At 40.4% G+C, this 15321-nt stretch overlaps 1 protein-coding gene across 4 annotated transcripts; it reads right to left on the bottom strand.

Annotated features, from left to right (window-relative positions):
• Positions 1-1390: 1390 nt before the first annotated feature.
• On the bottom strand, positions 1391-13552 carry LOC134082587 (membrane-spanning 4-domains subfamily A member 4A-like). 4 transcript variants are annotated; one of them, XM_062538405.1, is made up of 8 exons: positions 13462-13552; positions 12241-12431; positions 11241-11348; positions 10942-10998; positions 4938-5108; positions 3091-3201; positions 2913-2993; positions 1391-2798 (listed from the first exon to the last, which is right to left on the bottom strand). In XM_062538405.1, exons 2-8 carry the CDS (start codon positions 12412-12414, stop codon positions 2685-2687), a joined length of 816 nt encoding a protein of 271 aa, XP_062394389.1. In that variant the 5' UTR covers positions 12415-12431; positions 13462-13552; the 3' UTR covers positions 1391-2684. The 4 variants fall into 4 exon arrangements, with proteins under 4 accessions (XP_062394389.1, XP_062394390.1, XP_062394392.1 ...); XM_062538406.1 differs by having other exon boundaries at positions 4953-5108; XM_062538408.1 differs by having other exon boundaries at positions 12336-12431.
• Positions 13553-15321: the final 1769 nt, after the last annotated feature.

Raw genomic sequence — 15321 nt, 5'->3', positions numbered from 1 at the left:
GAGCAATCGATGTCACCTAATTCAGCACCTTCATGGTGGACAGTGCCTTATACGTCGGACGTAAGGAGCTTTTCGTAAGAAGACTCCTAAGTGATAGTTCGGGAACCACGACTAGAAAGGTAAACAACTTTGGTAAGTTATACCTTTGGAGTCTTCGTAGCTCGCTAAGAGTGAACGTTATCGGGAAACCGGCCCCAGATCCGTTCATTGGGCGCCACGGATGTCTATCAAATGCGTCTGTGCATTGCTCATCATGGTCTTGCTTTCTCCTCTGTTCTGTGATTGGTCGCCAACATCCGGCGAAAATGTGGGCGTTAGTTTCCAGACTGCCTTAGCAGCGTGAAAGAAATCACCGCGCAAGGCAGTATGGGAACACCCAGGCTACTCGCCACCGGCAATCAAGGCAAAATTTTGCGGAGATACTGTATATTTTGTTATATCTCTGTCCTCATTGCTGATAAACATCAGTTGCTCAATTCCTTGTTTTTTAAGATCAGTGTATTTGTCTATGACAAAGAGAATAGTGTAATTTGTTATGTACTGAACTTATAAACAAATTGATATCAAATCAAAGATGTATTGTTAGTTAATTAAAATATTTTCCTGATATTGAAATGTAATTTAAACAATATTTTGAGGGGATCATCAAACATTGGATTAAATACATTTCTATGTATGCTCTGTAAATTGGGAAAATGTTTCTAAAAAATATCCCCAGAGATGCGTATTGATTTGGTGGCTGGGGTTTTCAGAAGATTGAAAATCAATTTTGTGAGGGGAAGGCATGGACGTTAACTAGCGGTGACCTCTTCACATTGATTTACTACGCAAGCGCACCATGGATACTCTCCTTTGGTGGTGCAAGATGTGGATAATGCTGAGAAAGACCCATCATGGCACTGCTGTACTATAGTCTCCCTCTCACATCCCATCGGAACTGATGGCACAACTGGTATGACTATGGTGGGTCAATTATCGATACAATTTAATTGTTTTGCTTTGCTTTGACTGACAGAAACAAACTGCCCAAACTGTGTGTTGCTAGCTGGGAGGGTTTCAACACTGTGCTAGAAAACCAAGGGACATAAAGTCTTCATGACTGGCATTTGAAGTCAATAAAAGCTGCTTTGAGACCTATTTTCAGTTGCTGTTATTTCCTGTCCAGTTTCCCCAATGCCTAAAACACATAAATTGTCCTTGTGCCTGTTTGGGGCTTTCATGTTTTGGTTCAAAGCTTATCCTTCAACCTGATGTGAATTTGTGCTCTCCACAATAAGCAACCACTTTGAATCGGAAGCGTGCTTATCAAGAAAGCCATGGTTAAGACCTCCCTCCCTCAGCAGCTGCAGTCCATTGATAAAAAGGAGACAGATAGTAAGGCCTGACTGGGTCAATTTGTATCCCAACCTTCTTTATACATTAGATAACGGCATATTTCTTTCAAAGTCTCTCAACTTGCAAAATGCAAAATGCAAAATAAATAAACATCATTCCTAATGCTGACTTTAACAGTTTCAAGTCATGTAATTCAGATGTTTTCAGGTAAACACTACACTATTGAAACATACACCTACAGACACATTCTGTGACATCAGCCTTAGAAATAAAATATATATCATCCATAATATTATCCTGAGGAGATACTCTACATGGGAATTACTATTTGTGTTAGGCCTACATGTAATGATCACGCAACAGGTGTTATACTGGATCACTATTTGTACTAAAACAAGTAATCGATAGAAAGTTTTGTTTAAAAAAAAAAGGACAACAAATAAACCAATATTACCTACATCCACTTGCCTAGGACTGGTGAAGGTGAGGGTGCTAACAACAGGAGCAAGATTGTTTAAAGTGACCAGATGTCTGAGACCAAAACCGGGGACATAATCCCAAAAATGCAGAAAAAACAGGGACATTTTCAGTTTGACTATCAATCTGATCGAAATACATACAAGTTTCATCTTCAAAAAACATATGTAGTTTTTCTGTATTTTCAACAGGGACAGACAACCAAAATTGGGGACTGTCCCCTGAAAACGTGGACGTCTGGTCACCCTAAGACAGTTGAATAGAAGTGCAAACAGACTACAGATGAAAATGCATATAATATATGCTCTAGATTGCTTTGAATACAAGAGTCTGCTATATGAACGAATGTAAATGCAATTGAATTTGAAGCTAATAACAAGAATCGGCAACTCCAAAATGAGGCGGTAGATTCTAGAAGATATCAAATGAGTTTTTAAGCCTTTAAAAAGAAGGAAAGTGTTGTGTTGTGCTGTCTTATTTGTATTGATGCCAATTGCTAATACATTTCTAAGTTGTATTTTTATGCTTTCTTCAGTGCTATCTACTTGCATTAATCTCAGGGCGCATGCTAGTTAGCATAGTTAGCTACAGCTTCAGTTTACACTTTAAGCAGTCAGCAATTGCATATGTTGAGTTTGTTTATGTTTGTAATTGAATCTCGTAGCAGATGCTTTTGTCTGAAATAAGGCACATTATGTTACAGTAAATAAAGACCAAAATGAAACATACAGAGAAGTCGCTCACCCATCCCTTCACTGTTCCCAGATAAACTCCACTCTGAGGAGATGGCTGCTGAATCATGCGACAAAATAGTCGATAGATTTAGTTGAAAGGTTAACATTTGCACGAGACACGTTACATGCTGTCTGACTCTAGTTTCGAGTAGCTGTGTATTCTGGGGGTGGATCTTCAGGTTTGCCATTCCTCCAGTCATCAGCACGGCTGAGGTGAGCTGGAGGCCCCACACTGGTTGGGTAGAAAGGTGTCTAGAAAAAAAAACACAACACAACACAAAATAGCTGAGGGATCCACAACCAATTTCAGTAAGAACATTTTCTATTTCTCTTTCCCCCCCCATTTGACTTTTCAGGGTTCCGTACCTCAGAGGTGTTTACTGGCAGTGTTGGCCGGTGGGAAGAGGGAATAGAGGGTGGCACTTGGCTTGAAATATATATCACCTGCTGCAGAATGAAACACACAAAAATAGCCAAGTGAGATGTGTAAGCCTGGTTTACATCTGACTGAGCAGGGCGATGAAATGTCTGCAGTTGTACTCACCTCAGTGTTAGAACAGGTAGCTTCACAGGCAAATGCTGATACAGATAAGGAGACACTGAACTGCAGAACAGACAACACTAGCAGCACACCAGTCATGCCCCATACGCTGCTCTGATGTGGGGAGAACAATACAGTCAGAACTGAAACAACACATGGCAATCCTTCAGAGGTGGAAAAATCCAGTTTCAGAAAGTAAAAGTCCTACCACATATCTGTGCCAACCATTCATTTAAACCAGCCGATTAATTAGCACAACTCTTCAGCTAGGTAGAGCAGCTAATTGATGAGATCACCTGCGCTAAGTGCATAGGAAGAACCAATAGCCTACATGATCGGACTTTTACTCTCTGTAGCTAAAGTTTCCCACCTCCTTAAACAGTGCAATCCTTAAACAGTGTTATCATCATAATGTATATGTCTTAAAGTGTAACTCTGGAGTAACAACAACCAAGGTCTATTTACAGTAGTTAACAACTTCAAACGTTTGATTGAGAGTAAAATTATGTTAATTGGTCGTGTTTTGAGCAAGGCGTTTATTTGCAATATCACTGAATGGGCTTACAGTGATGCTAACAAGGCAAGGTGTCATGTCGCTATTTTATACCACTGAAGAAAATTCCATGGCTTCCTGGTCTGAAATTGTCAAAACAACAGGCATGTTCGATCAAATCAGCACTGGAGAGATCTAACTATATGTGAGGCATGTTTGTATTGAAAGATTCAGCCAGCTCTGCGCAGCGCTGCAAGATCGAATGCACCTTGACAATACTGGACCAGGAAATCATGGAATTTTTTCCATAAAGATACAGGTCTTGTAATAACCTTACTGTACACTTTCAAAGTTTTCAATACTTTGGTTTGTCTGTAGAAACCCTCACCACACTAGCACAGAAGTGTAGCCTAATTATATTTTGAGCCATGTTAGTGGTGTAAAAGCGACGTGGCACCTTGCCCTGTTAGCATCACTGTATTCAGTTATAATGCAAATAAATGGTCTCGTTCAAAATCAGCCCAGATTACAGTAAAAATAAATGTGTAATCAGATCATAGTTGCATTGTTAGGGATTACTTGAGTACAGTTTATAATGCAAACAATAGCCCTATTCGCACGGGATTAGTATTACCTGTGGACCTCTGGTCATTTTCAAATTATCGCCCCACCTCTGTGTTACTTGCAGCGCATTCGCACGGGATAAGCAAAGTCTGTAAATTACTCTATTTTCACTGACATTACACCCGGATATGTCGTATGCTAACGTCCGAAAACAACACAGAAAGTAGAAAAGATATGCAATTGCAGTAGCAATCACTGAGATGCAGATTCGCACGGGATTAGTATTATCACCGGACGTCTGTGTTTGGCGAAATATAGGTAATTTGCGGCGGAATTTTTACTTTACAAATTACAGACATGGCACATTCGCACGGGACTAAGATCTCAGGCATTCTCCGCAATTATCACAAATCACCAAAGGTCCACAGGTAATACTAATCCCGTGTGAATAGGGCTAATGCAACCTTTTTATGATAGCCTGCCTGTGCAGTTTCTTGACAAGAAAAAAGGTTCAAATCAAAACCCAAGATGAACCATCGACATCGACTGATAGATCCAGTAGCCTACTTGGCAATATTGCCATAACTTTGAATTAAAGACTGTGGAAAATAAAAATGTAAATGTCATGTGCAAGTTGTGTAAAACAGTAATTCTAAAGTAATCAGATTACGTTAAATGTTTTGGGTAATCTTATTGATTATATTACTGATTTAGAAAAATTGCCATGCAATCTGTTGTCAGTGACGGATTACAAAGTAATTTGACCCAACCCTGTGCATTGTATGCTGTTTACATTTTGTATACTGACCAAACACATTTTTTTGTTTGCTTGGCAAGTATAATGATCATGATCACGGCAGCTGAAATGTGGGTACATTGGGACAATGAAATCAAAGGTGTGTAGAATTATGGCCAGTCCTGCAGTTGTTGTGCTGACAATATTCATCCCCAGTGATGCGTTGACCTGCACAAAACAATAAAAGTGGATCAGGCCACACCACACCATCATAGGCATTGCATTTCAGACTATTTGAGTCGTAGATATTAGATACTGCATCAGGCTCCAGAAAATACGTCAATAGTGCCTCCATCTTGGTGTGCCAACAATCGAGCGGTAGATCAATGGAGGCCAATGGAGAAACGGGTGTCTCTCTTCTTTTTTTTTTTTAAGTATATTTTTTTAGGCTTTTGTGCCTTTAATTTTGACAGGACAGTAGAGAGAGACAGGAAGCGAATGGGTGAGAGAGTCGGGGTGGAATCCGGAAAGGACGTCGGGGCGGGAATCGAACCCGGTCGCCGGCGTGCAGCGCAGGTGCCCCAGCCAGCCGCGCCACGGCTGGGGCCAACAGGTGTCTCTGATTGCTGGCAAGTGTTGCCCATAGACAGTATTGTGTTGCCCCCACCAATATGGTGGCCATGTTGACGTACAGTATGCCACCTAACAGAACTCGACCAACATCACAGTATATGATTTGATCCACCAAATGTGTAACCTTCTTTTGATTGATTTGCATTAAATTAAATTAGCCTAAATTAAATTACTAAATACTTACAATATCCTGAATATCCTGTTTCACAAATCTACAATATCCCATAAATGTCTCACAAGTCAAATATGTAATTCAAATTAAAACACATTGTCTTGCAAAACACATTTATTTGAGTTTTTACCAAATATTTAACATGTATTGCCAAGTTGGAAGTTATGCAAGTGGCACGTATTCATGATAACATACATAACTACACCTTGTCTTGTTATCTGCCATCCTACTGGTAATAATGTGCATTCAACATAAACAAGTTTATATGCGCTCTAATGCCGAAAGGCAACAAGCTTCATATCCTACTTTTTCTATGGGGCTGTGGAATTGCCAATCTGCAGTGAACAAAGCTAATTTCATTCCTGCTCTGGCCTCACAGCTATCACTTCAGTTGGTTGCGCTTACAGAGACATGGATTAGGCCAGAAAATACTGCTACACCTGCAGCGTTGTCGACCAATTATGCTTTTTCGCATACCTGTCGCTCCTCTGGTAGAGGAGGCGGGGCAGGCTTTCTGATCTCTGATGACTGGAGGTTTACTCAGTTGCTACCGACTCAAAACCACAGCTCATTTGAATATCATGCCATCATGATAACTGAACCATACAAATTATACTTGGTGGTTATTTATCGCCCTCCAGGACAGCTTGGCAACTTTGTGAATGAGTTGGACATTCTACTGTCTGCTATTCCAATGGATACGTGCCCTCTGTTGATCCTTGGTGATTTTAACATTCATCTGGACAACTCCTCTTCAGTTGACTTCCTGTCCTTACTCTCCTCCTTTAGTATAACACGTGTTCACAGTCCTCCTACTCACAAGGCTGGTAAGGATCTTGATATGATTCTGCTACGTAACTGTACTGCAGACAACGTTTGGGTTAATCCTCTACATGTATCAGATCATTACTTCATTAGATTCTCTGTGCGTCTCCTTGATAACCCTACAGTTCCTGCTCCGACGATGTCATTCCGACGGAACCTCAGAAGCCTCTCAAGTGAACATTTTGCAACATTAGTAACTTCTGCTCTACCTATTCCAAGCTCATTCTCATCACTTGAGGTTAATGATGCTACAGACACTCTTTGCTCTACACTGGCATCCTGTCTGAATGCAGCATGTCCTCTTTCCACAAGACCCACTCGTTCTAAACCTCGCCATCCATGGCTGACAAACAGTATACGCTCAGTTCGCAAGGAACTTAGAGCTGCTGAAAGGAAATGGCGTAAATCTGGAGATAGAAATGATCTTAGTAAATACCAGTCTATGCTATCATCTTTTTCATCCACTGTCACACTTGCAAAAAGAACATATTATCAGAGTAAGATTGAGAACGCCACTGACAGCAGAAAACTTTTTGCTACGTTCAAGTCTCTTCTCAATCCTCCACCACCGCCATCAGCTACTTCACTGTCAGCAGATGACTTTGCAACATTTTTCACTGAGAAAGTTGCTAAGATAAGTGCTCAGTTTGATGACCCTATAAGAAGGACTCTGCCTGGTGTTAGCATGATGCCATCATTGGACTTTTTCTCTCCTCTTGATGAGGAAGCGGTCTCTCAACTGCTTCAGCGAAGCCGTCCAACAACATGCCCTTTGGATCCTGTCCCGTCTACGCTCCTGCAGTCTATAGCACCCGCTATTATACCGGCAGTCACACATGTATTTAATACTTCACTCAGTTCTGGAATAGTTCCTTCTTCTTTTAAACAGGCAAGAATTACGCCTTTACTGAAGAAAAGTACACTTAATTCAACTGATGTGAAGAACTACAGACCTGTCTCCCTTCTTCCTTTCTTGTCAAAGGTTTTGGAGAAAGTGGTCTTCAAGCAAATGTGTGACTTCCTCTATCAGAATAACCTACTAGACCCTATGCAGTCTGGTTTCAAGAGTGGTCATTCTACTGAAACTGCTCTTCTATCTGTGACTGAAGCATTGAGAGTAGCTAAGTCCTCTGCTCAGTCATCAGTGTTAATTCTGTTAGATTTATCTGCAGCCTTTGATACGGTTAACCATGACATTCTCCTTTCTACACTATATGAACTGGGAATTTCTGGGAAAGCTCTTGACTGGTTCAAGTCTTACCTTAAAGGGCGTTCTTTTAGCGTGTCTTGGCAGGGACAGATATCAAAGTCTCATGACCTCACTACAGGAGTCCCCCAAGGATCAGTATTAGGGCCCCTCCTTTTCTCTATTTACACCACTTCTTTAGGTGGGATTATTCGCTCTCATGGATTTGAATATCATTGCTATGCGGACGACACTCAACTTTTCCTATCCTTCCCACCTGAGGACTCTAGTGTTTCCCATCGGATCTCTGCATGCCTGAAGGACATTTCAATCTGGATGAAGGATCAGCACCTTCAGCTTAATCTTTCCAAAACTGAGCTCTTGGTGTTTCCAGCAAAAACAGCTATTTCCCAACAGATCAATATCCAGCTTGATTCATCCTCACTGACTCCAACCAGATCGGCACGTAACTTGGGTGTCATAATTGATGACCAACTTACTTTCTCTGAGCATGTTGCCTCAATTGCAAAGTCATGTCGGTATACCCTGTACAACATTAGGAAGATCAGACCTTATCTGACACAAGATTCCACTCAGCTTCTTGTACAGGCAATGGTTATCTCCAAGCTGGACTACTGTAATTCTCTGTTAGCTGGCCTACCTGCTTGTGTATTAAGACCACTACAGTTGATTCAGAATGCTGCAGCATGACTGGTCTTCAATCAGCCAAAGAGGACACATGTAACCCCTCTCCTAGTTACTCTCCACTGGCTCCCTATAGTAGCCAGAATTAAATTTAAATCTCTCACTCTGGCCTATAGGACACTGACTGGATCTGCTCCCAGCTACTTCAGTTCTTTAATCACGATGTACATTCCCAACCGCCCATTGCGATCTTCTGAGGAGCGTCTGTTATGTCGACCAACCATACATGCTAGGTCAAATTGTAGATCCTATTCTTCAGTGGTTCCGTGTTGGTGGAATGAGTTGCCCAGTGCTCTCCGTTCCAGCAACAGCTTTGGATCTTTTAAGAGGGGTCTTAAGTAGGGGGAGGGGATAATCATCAAGTTCAAAATTTCAACACACCCATTTGGGACTTGATTAACACTATCAATACAAGAACTTTGACACCAAAAGTAACTCTTTATCTTGAAAATGACCCCCCACCCCATGAAAATGAAAATAAGAACCCAAAAATTGGCATTTTCTGCACATTCCGCCTGGTATGTATGAGCTATTCTTACTGTTTGCTTATATACTGTTAAATAAATGCTTTCAAACCCATTTGATATTTACTGTAATAAACACTATCAAAAGAAGAACTGTTACACCTCAAAGTGACTCTATCTTGAAAATAATCCCCCATTCCTCTTTAAAATTGAAAAAAGAACACAAAAAGAGCATTTTTGGGGGGCTGTTCCACCCTTTGTATGCATTCACTATTCTTACAGTCACTATTCAATACTAAAAGACTCATTAGGAAACTCATTAGGAAATTTGCTTTTTATTTCAAATACAAAACAGTTAATTAATTTTTATTCAGTGACATTGGCCTGGAAAGAACTTGAACTTGTTGGTCTTAAGTAGCACTTCATATTTTTCTTAGTCTTTCAAGACTTTCTTGGAATTTGGCATACTCCAGTGTGGTTCGGTCACTCCTCTTGCCTAAGTAGGCCATGAGAGCATTTTATTTTATTTTTAATGATCAAAGGGTGGGAAAAGGAGGAAAAACCCATGTCCGATTTAGTTTTTTGGGTGGGGTGGGGGGTTTATTTCATGATAGGTACCAACTTCCAATACAAAATATCTCCCAAATGACCCAATGCACCATCCCTGAAGTGGGCGTAATCATTTTCCAATTTTTTAATTTTTAGGCCATTTATCCCCCCCCCCTACTTAAGGCATATTTATTTAATATGCACTTAGTCCTTTGAGTTTGTGATGTGTTATGGTTTGTATAATAGTATTGTTTTGTTATAATTTGTCTATTGATAGAATTTGAAATTTATTTTGCTATTGTCCTTAAATTTAGCCTTACCATGCTTTAGTTATTATTATTATTATATATAATTAACTGAGTGACTTATTTGATTGCTATTCTCATTTCACTGTTTTATTTCTCATTAGGTTAGTGCTTAAAATTATTGTTTTACTGATAATATTACTATTCTCCCTAGTTTGTAATTGTTCACTGTTAATTTAATTTGTATTGTTATTTATTTGTATGTCGCTTTGGACAAAGGCGTCTGCTAAATAACCATAGCCATAGCCATAGCCAAAACTAGATGCACCGCATAGTGGTACACAATATGACCGCCGCACAGTTCTGCACATTCTCTCCACATAAATACATTGATGCTTGTCAACCTGTCTTGTAACTCCTATTTGTGCAATTTATGCATATATATATATATATATCCTACTCTTGCAGCTCATGTGTATATAAATGAGTGTGTGTGTGTGTGTGTTTGTTTGCTTTTTGTGTGTGTGCCTGTGTGTGGGTGCATGTGTGTGTCTGTGCGTGTGTGTCTGTGTATATGTGTATGTGTATGTGTGTGTGTGTGTGTGTGTGTGTAGGTGCATGTGTGTGTCTGTGCGTGTGTGTACAGTATGTGCATGCGTGTGTGTGTGTACGTGTACGTGTGTGTGTGTGTGACAGTAACATTCTTAACCAGCAACCCTCTGCTCTATAGCATCATCTGCAGGCCGATGGGTGTCACTAAATGTACACATAAATACATTTATTTTATAGCCCCCCATGAATGAAATTCCACGAAACTTGGCATACTCCCAGAGGATGCCAGGTTAATCATACACATGAAATTTGGTGCAGCTCATAACATTTCAGGGGCGATTAAAGCAATATAATATTGAATTTTCATTTTTTACCATAAGGGTGCAAATCACAAATGGCTGGTTATAAGCTAAATTGATGCGGGGTCTTGACCAACATACCATAACTATTTAGTCATTCTCGGTGCCACGGTTCAGGTACAGTAGTTATTTAGGAACAACTGCATTTTTGGGGTTTTGGGGGGGCTAGCACGGGGGTGGAGTGGTCCCCGGGGACCAAACAAAAGTTTTCCGTAAAAGTCTACTGGAGCTACATGCCCACCAGGTTTCGGTGTCCTGGGGATCGTTGATCAAAAATTCAGGAAGTAGATGACGATAGTCTATGGTGATTATAGTCATAATATTACCATATCTGAGTCAGTGGGAAGGGATTCATAATTAAATATACTTACCAAACACCGATTAAGCTGCTTAGAAGCTTTCACAGTGAGTGAACCAGCTGTGATGTACTGAAAGAACGAATATTCTGTTTACTACAGAGTGTACATAAACATACATACATATATATTCTTGTAGAGGTGGCTAACCTTGACAAAATGCAAAAAAAAAAAGGTTTTACACCAGAGGTTTCTGTTAAGAAACATCATAATAAGTCAAACATTTAATATTATAGCTGTCAATCACTAAACCAAGTTAAATGTTAAAGAACACACTTTTAAATGAAGAAAATAACACAAAGACTGAATCTCACAATAATGGCTCCCCAGATCATGATACCAAAGTATGAGGACACCATCCCAACGAATGCCGATACAATGCCGAGCATGAATATGACCATGCCTGTCATTATTTGAACTGTCTGTGCGGGGACAAACAAGACGAAACAAAACAACATTACATTACATTACAGTTTGCATAACATTACTTTACATTTTAACCAAAGTGACTTACAAAAAGGGAAACAATCAAAGGTACAGTGCAACAAGGACAAGTTAGTGCAGCAATAAGTTAGTCTGGCTATCACCATACTAAGCTCAGTCTTTTAAGATTGAACATTAATTCACCTGAGAAAGGTCTATGACCGAAACGTCGTGAATAAATGTTTGCATGCGTAATGGACAGTGTGCGGGATTCTCTCTTTTAAGATTGAACATTATCTGGGGAGTTGGAGGTTTATTTCTACTGCACAAGAGGCATGATCAATGAGCATAGTTCAAATGACTGTACACTTTTGGATAGTCCCTCAACCAATCTGACCAACCATCGGGGTGCGCCTTTTGGATAAGCTAGTTTGTGATCGGACCCAGAAGAAATGAACAGGAAGCAGGAGAGATAGACGTACAGGTTTCCAGCCTGAGCTGCAGGGCGAAATCCAAATCGCCGGAAAATCAGGCAGGGTAGCCAACATCCAGCCTAGCAATAAGCACTTCTTCTAGAGAGTCAAGAGTCAGTTCTTGTCAGGTGGTAAGTGCTAGATTTGGCATGTCTAGTTGTTGGTGTAGTGCTAGGGAGGAGGTACTCTCTGAAGAGATGGGTCTTTAGGAGTTTTTGGAAGGTAGAGGGACAGCCCTGTTGTGGTATGATCTGGTAGTCCACCAACGGGGAGTTTGATAGCATATTGAGTCAAGGCCTGAATTAGATATGTTGTAAAGTGCAAAGCATGTTATGATCTTGCAGACAGGAAGCTTATTGTGAAAGGAAATATTTCTAAATTATTTCACTTCTGGAACACTGAGATCACAGACACTTACACCCAGGACAGCTGGCTCTCTCTTTAGGAATCCTCTGAGTGGAGAGGAAGCTGGTTGAACAACTCCAGTCTGGTGTGAAATGTCACTTTGAATACCTTGTTGTGGGTACAGATGGCTGAGCACTATCATGTCATTGGTAGGAGAGCTGGCCATTGTTGATGATGGATAGTGCATGAGCCTAAATCAACCAACTGTAAGCAAAATGTTCTTCAGAGTAAGTTGTGAAGCTTAACCATGTGCCGTATTTTGCAATGCAATGCACATCCTATGTGTCTGGGTTCCCCTTCAGAAATAATAATAATAATAAAAACATATGTGAATATTTAAATAGAGCTTTCTCCTAAATACTGAAAGTACTTACTTGTTAAAACCTTTTGTATCGACTTATTAACCCTTTCCTATTCTTCTTCCTTCCTAGAAGTAATCTTATGAAGACCCCCCCCCCCCCCCCCCCCAACTACTCCAGTTTCAGTTTTACAACTATGTTAACATATAATTCACACTCATTGCTTAACCCTCATCTTGTCCTTGGGGTCAATTTGACCCCAAGCAGTGTTTAACATCCTAAAATATATGGTTCACTTTTTGTTTTGCTTCAAGTTTCATGACTTTTCCTCATTTGAAGGGAACAACAGAGTAAACATAAAATTTGCACAAAAATATGTTTCCAATGTCCTGTAAAAAAAATAGTTACGTTTGTGGTATTGGGGTCAATTTGACCCCATTTTTATGAAACATGAGGTAAATGAAAATTTGACACAATATGAATATTATTATTGTAATAGTATGAGAACATGTACTTATTATCATTATTACATAAACAAGTATTACATATAAGTTATTTTGGCTGGTCTGAAAAAGTCCAAAAACTCAGCCTTTGGGCTGTTGACACTGGATTGGCCATATTGCCAGCCAGGGTTCCAGGGTTCATAAAGGGGTGTGGGGGGGTGGGATTGTTTTGTAGGGCTTTTGATGGTGGTTATTACACTCTTGTTAAGTACCTACCACAAAAAAAACTGGGTAAAAAAAATAATTTCAATCATTTTTTGAGAGTTTTGTTAGCTGGGGTCAAATTGACCCCAAGGATAACGAACGTCGGTAAAATTTGAGGACAACATGAGGGTTAATGACCCTATTAAGTAGTTATTAATTATTGAGTTCTAAATCATCCATGTTTTCTATTTAAGTCCAAGTTAAGACAATACATGCTCACAAACTTACATTTGAGGAACTCCCGCTGAATGGACATAGGATAGCCTTCAGAGCAACAGTGTTAGGCCTGCTTTCTGCAGTGGCATGCTCTTCACAAGATCGCACAACCGAACAATCTTCTTGTGCCACTTTTGGTGGCTGTGGGGCTTATCAGGTTTCCCTGCTGTCAGGTTGTGTGATGTTGCAAAATATTGATTAAACATCGCCCTCTACTGGTGAAGAGACATTCCATGCACCTTACATGTTTCTCAGGTGCAGATCATTGCTCTTTTTGTCCATTCTCCCTTCCTCCCTCCCTTCCTTCCCTCCTCCTGTCCTAACTCCTACTTCTAATTCATTTTGTGAAGGAATGATAGGGGGGTGGACGAACAAAGGATACGTTTATACGTCCTCCCTCGCTCCTCGATCCTCACTGATCTACATAAAGAATGATGGGGCAGTAACAATGGGATAGTCTATCACTTCTTCTATCTTTGTGTAGATCAGTGAGGATTGAGGCCTGAGGAGCGAGGGAGGACGCATAAACACTGAATGAGAGGCACCCTAAATCATTAAAGCATTTTCCCCACCTACTGACGAATGGAGAAAACACAACACTATGGTTTGTGTACCCTTTAGCCTTGCTTTTGGTTTGCAATGGCTACCTTGTGAATAAGGCGAATCAACAGGTTACACACAAATGGCAGAGAATATGAACTATACCAAAGCTTAAAAATATCATATGAATATGGACTATTCCCACTTATTGAGCCTGATAATGTGGTAATGTTTGATGGTTCTAGAGATAAATTAAAACTTGCCTAAATACAACACATAGCCTAAACAAAAAATGCATGGTAATGAATGATGATTCCTGCATATGTAAGGTATTTTCTTGGTCTATCCACTCATTTATTGAGGTTAATCAATCGCTACAAACTTGTTTGAAACTGAAAGGTGACAGACTGGAGGGGGGACTTTTCACCTTGGCAGCTTGGACCAGTGATGGCACAGTTCCAACTGGAAACGCTTCCGCATGCGTATTGGCCCTTCCACCTCTCTCCGTTCTAACCTCCACTGGTTGCAAATACACAAATGAGACCGCAGTTGTGGGCTAGTCGTCACTTTTGTTATCACATTGATACCGCATTGGGCTCCAGAATGTACGTAAATAGTGCCGCCATCATGGTGGTCAAACGATCATTGGAGCCAAATTCACAGTGTCCAGGTGTCTGGCCGAGTTGATGTTAATGATGCCTTAATTGGCAGGGTAAAACATCTTCCTGTTTCTGTCTTTCCTGTAGACTGAGCTGTTCCAGAGGAAGTTAGTTTACACAGTGGCGACATCTTGTGAAATAGGCTCATGGAGAAACAGGTGCTCTGTGTGTAAAAAGCAAAGCTCAATGAAAGGATTTTATCCAATCTAAATAGTACAACATAACATTATTGTGTGGCGGCCAGTGTTTATAAGATACATTTGATAGTGAATATACAGAAATGGCTGTACATACACATGCACACTTCAAGAATATGATGAAGACACAAAGGCAATCTGCAAGGTTATAATTAGTTTTAAACATAAAGATCCCCCTGTATCTGTATGTGGTCATATGTCTTTTTCTTGGGTAGCGGCGTATTCTGGGGGCAGATCTTCAGGTCTACCAACCATCAGGCCATCAACACTGCTGTAATCAGGAGGAGGCACCACACTGCTTCGGAAGAGAGGCGTCTGGAAACGCAACATATGGCAAGTTAGCTGAGGGATATATTTGTATCTATCATAAGGGTCAGTCATAATGATCTTTCCATTTGAATGTTCAGGACTCTGTACCTCTGAAGTATTCAGGGGAGGTGCAGAAAGGTGGGAGGTGGGCACAGAGGGTGGCACCT

This window comes from Sardina pilchardus, chromosome 6 (genome assembly GCF_963854185.1).
Source record: "Sardina pilchardus chromosome 6, fSarPil1.1, whole genome shotgun sequence".
In the NCBI taxonomy this organism is placed as follows: Eukaryota; Metazoa; Chordata; class Actinopteri; order Clupeiformes; family Clupeidae; genus Sardina; species Sardina pilchardus.
This window is presented reverse-complemented; position numbering and strand designations above follow the sequence as displayed.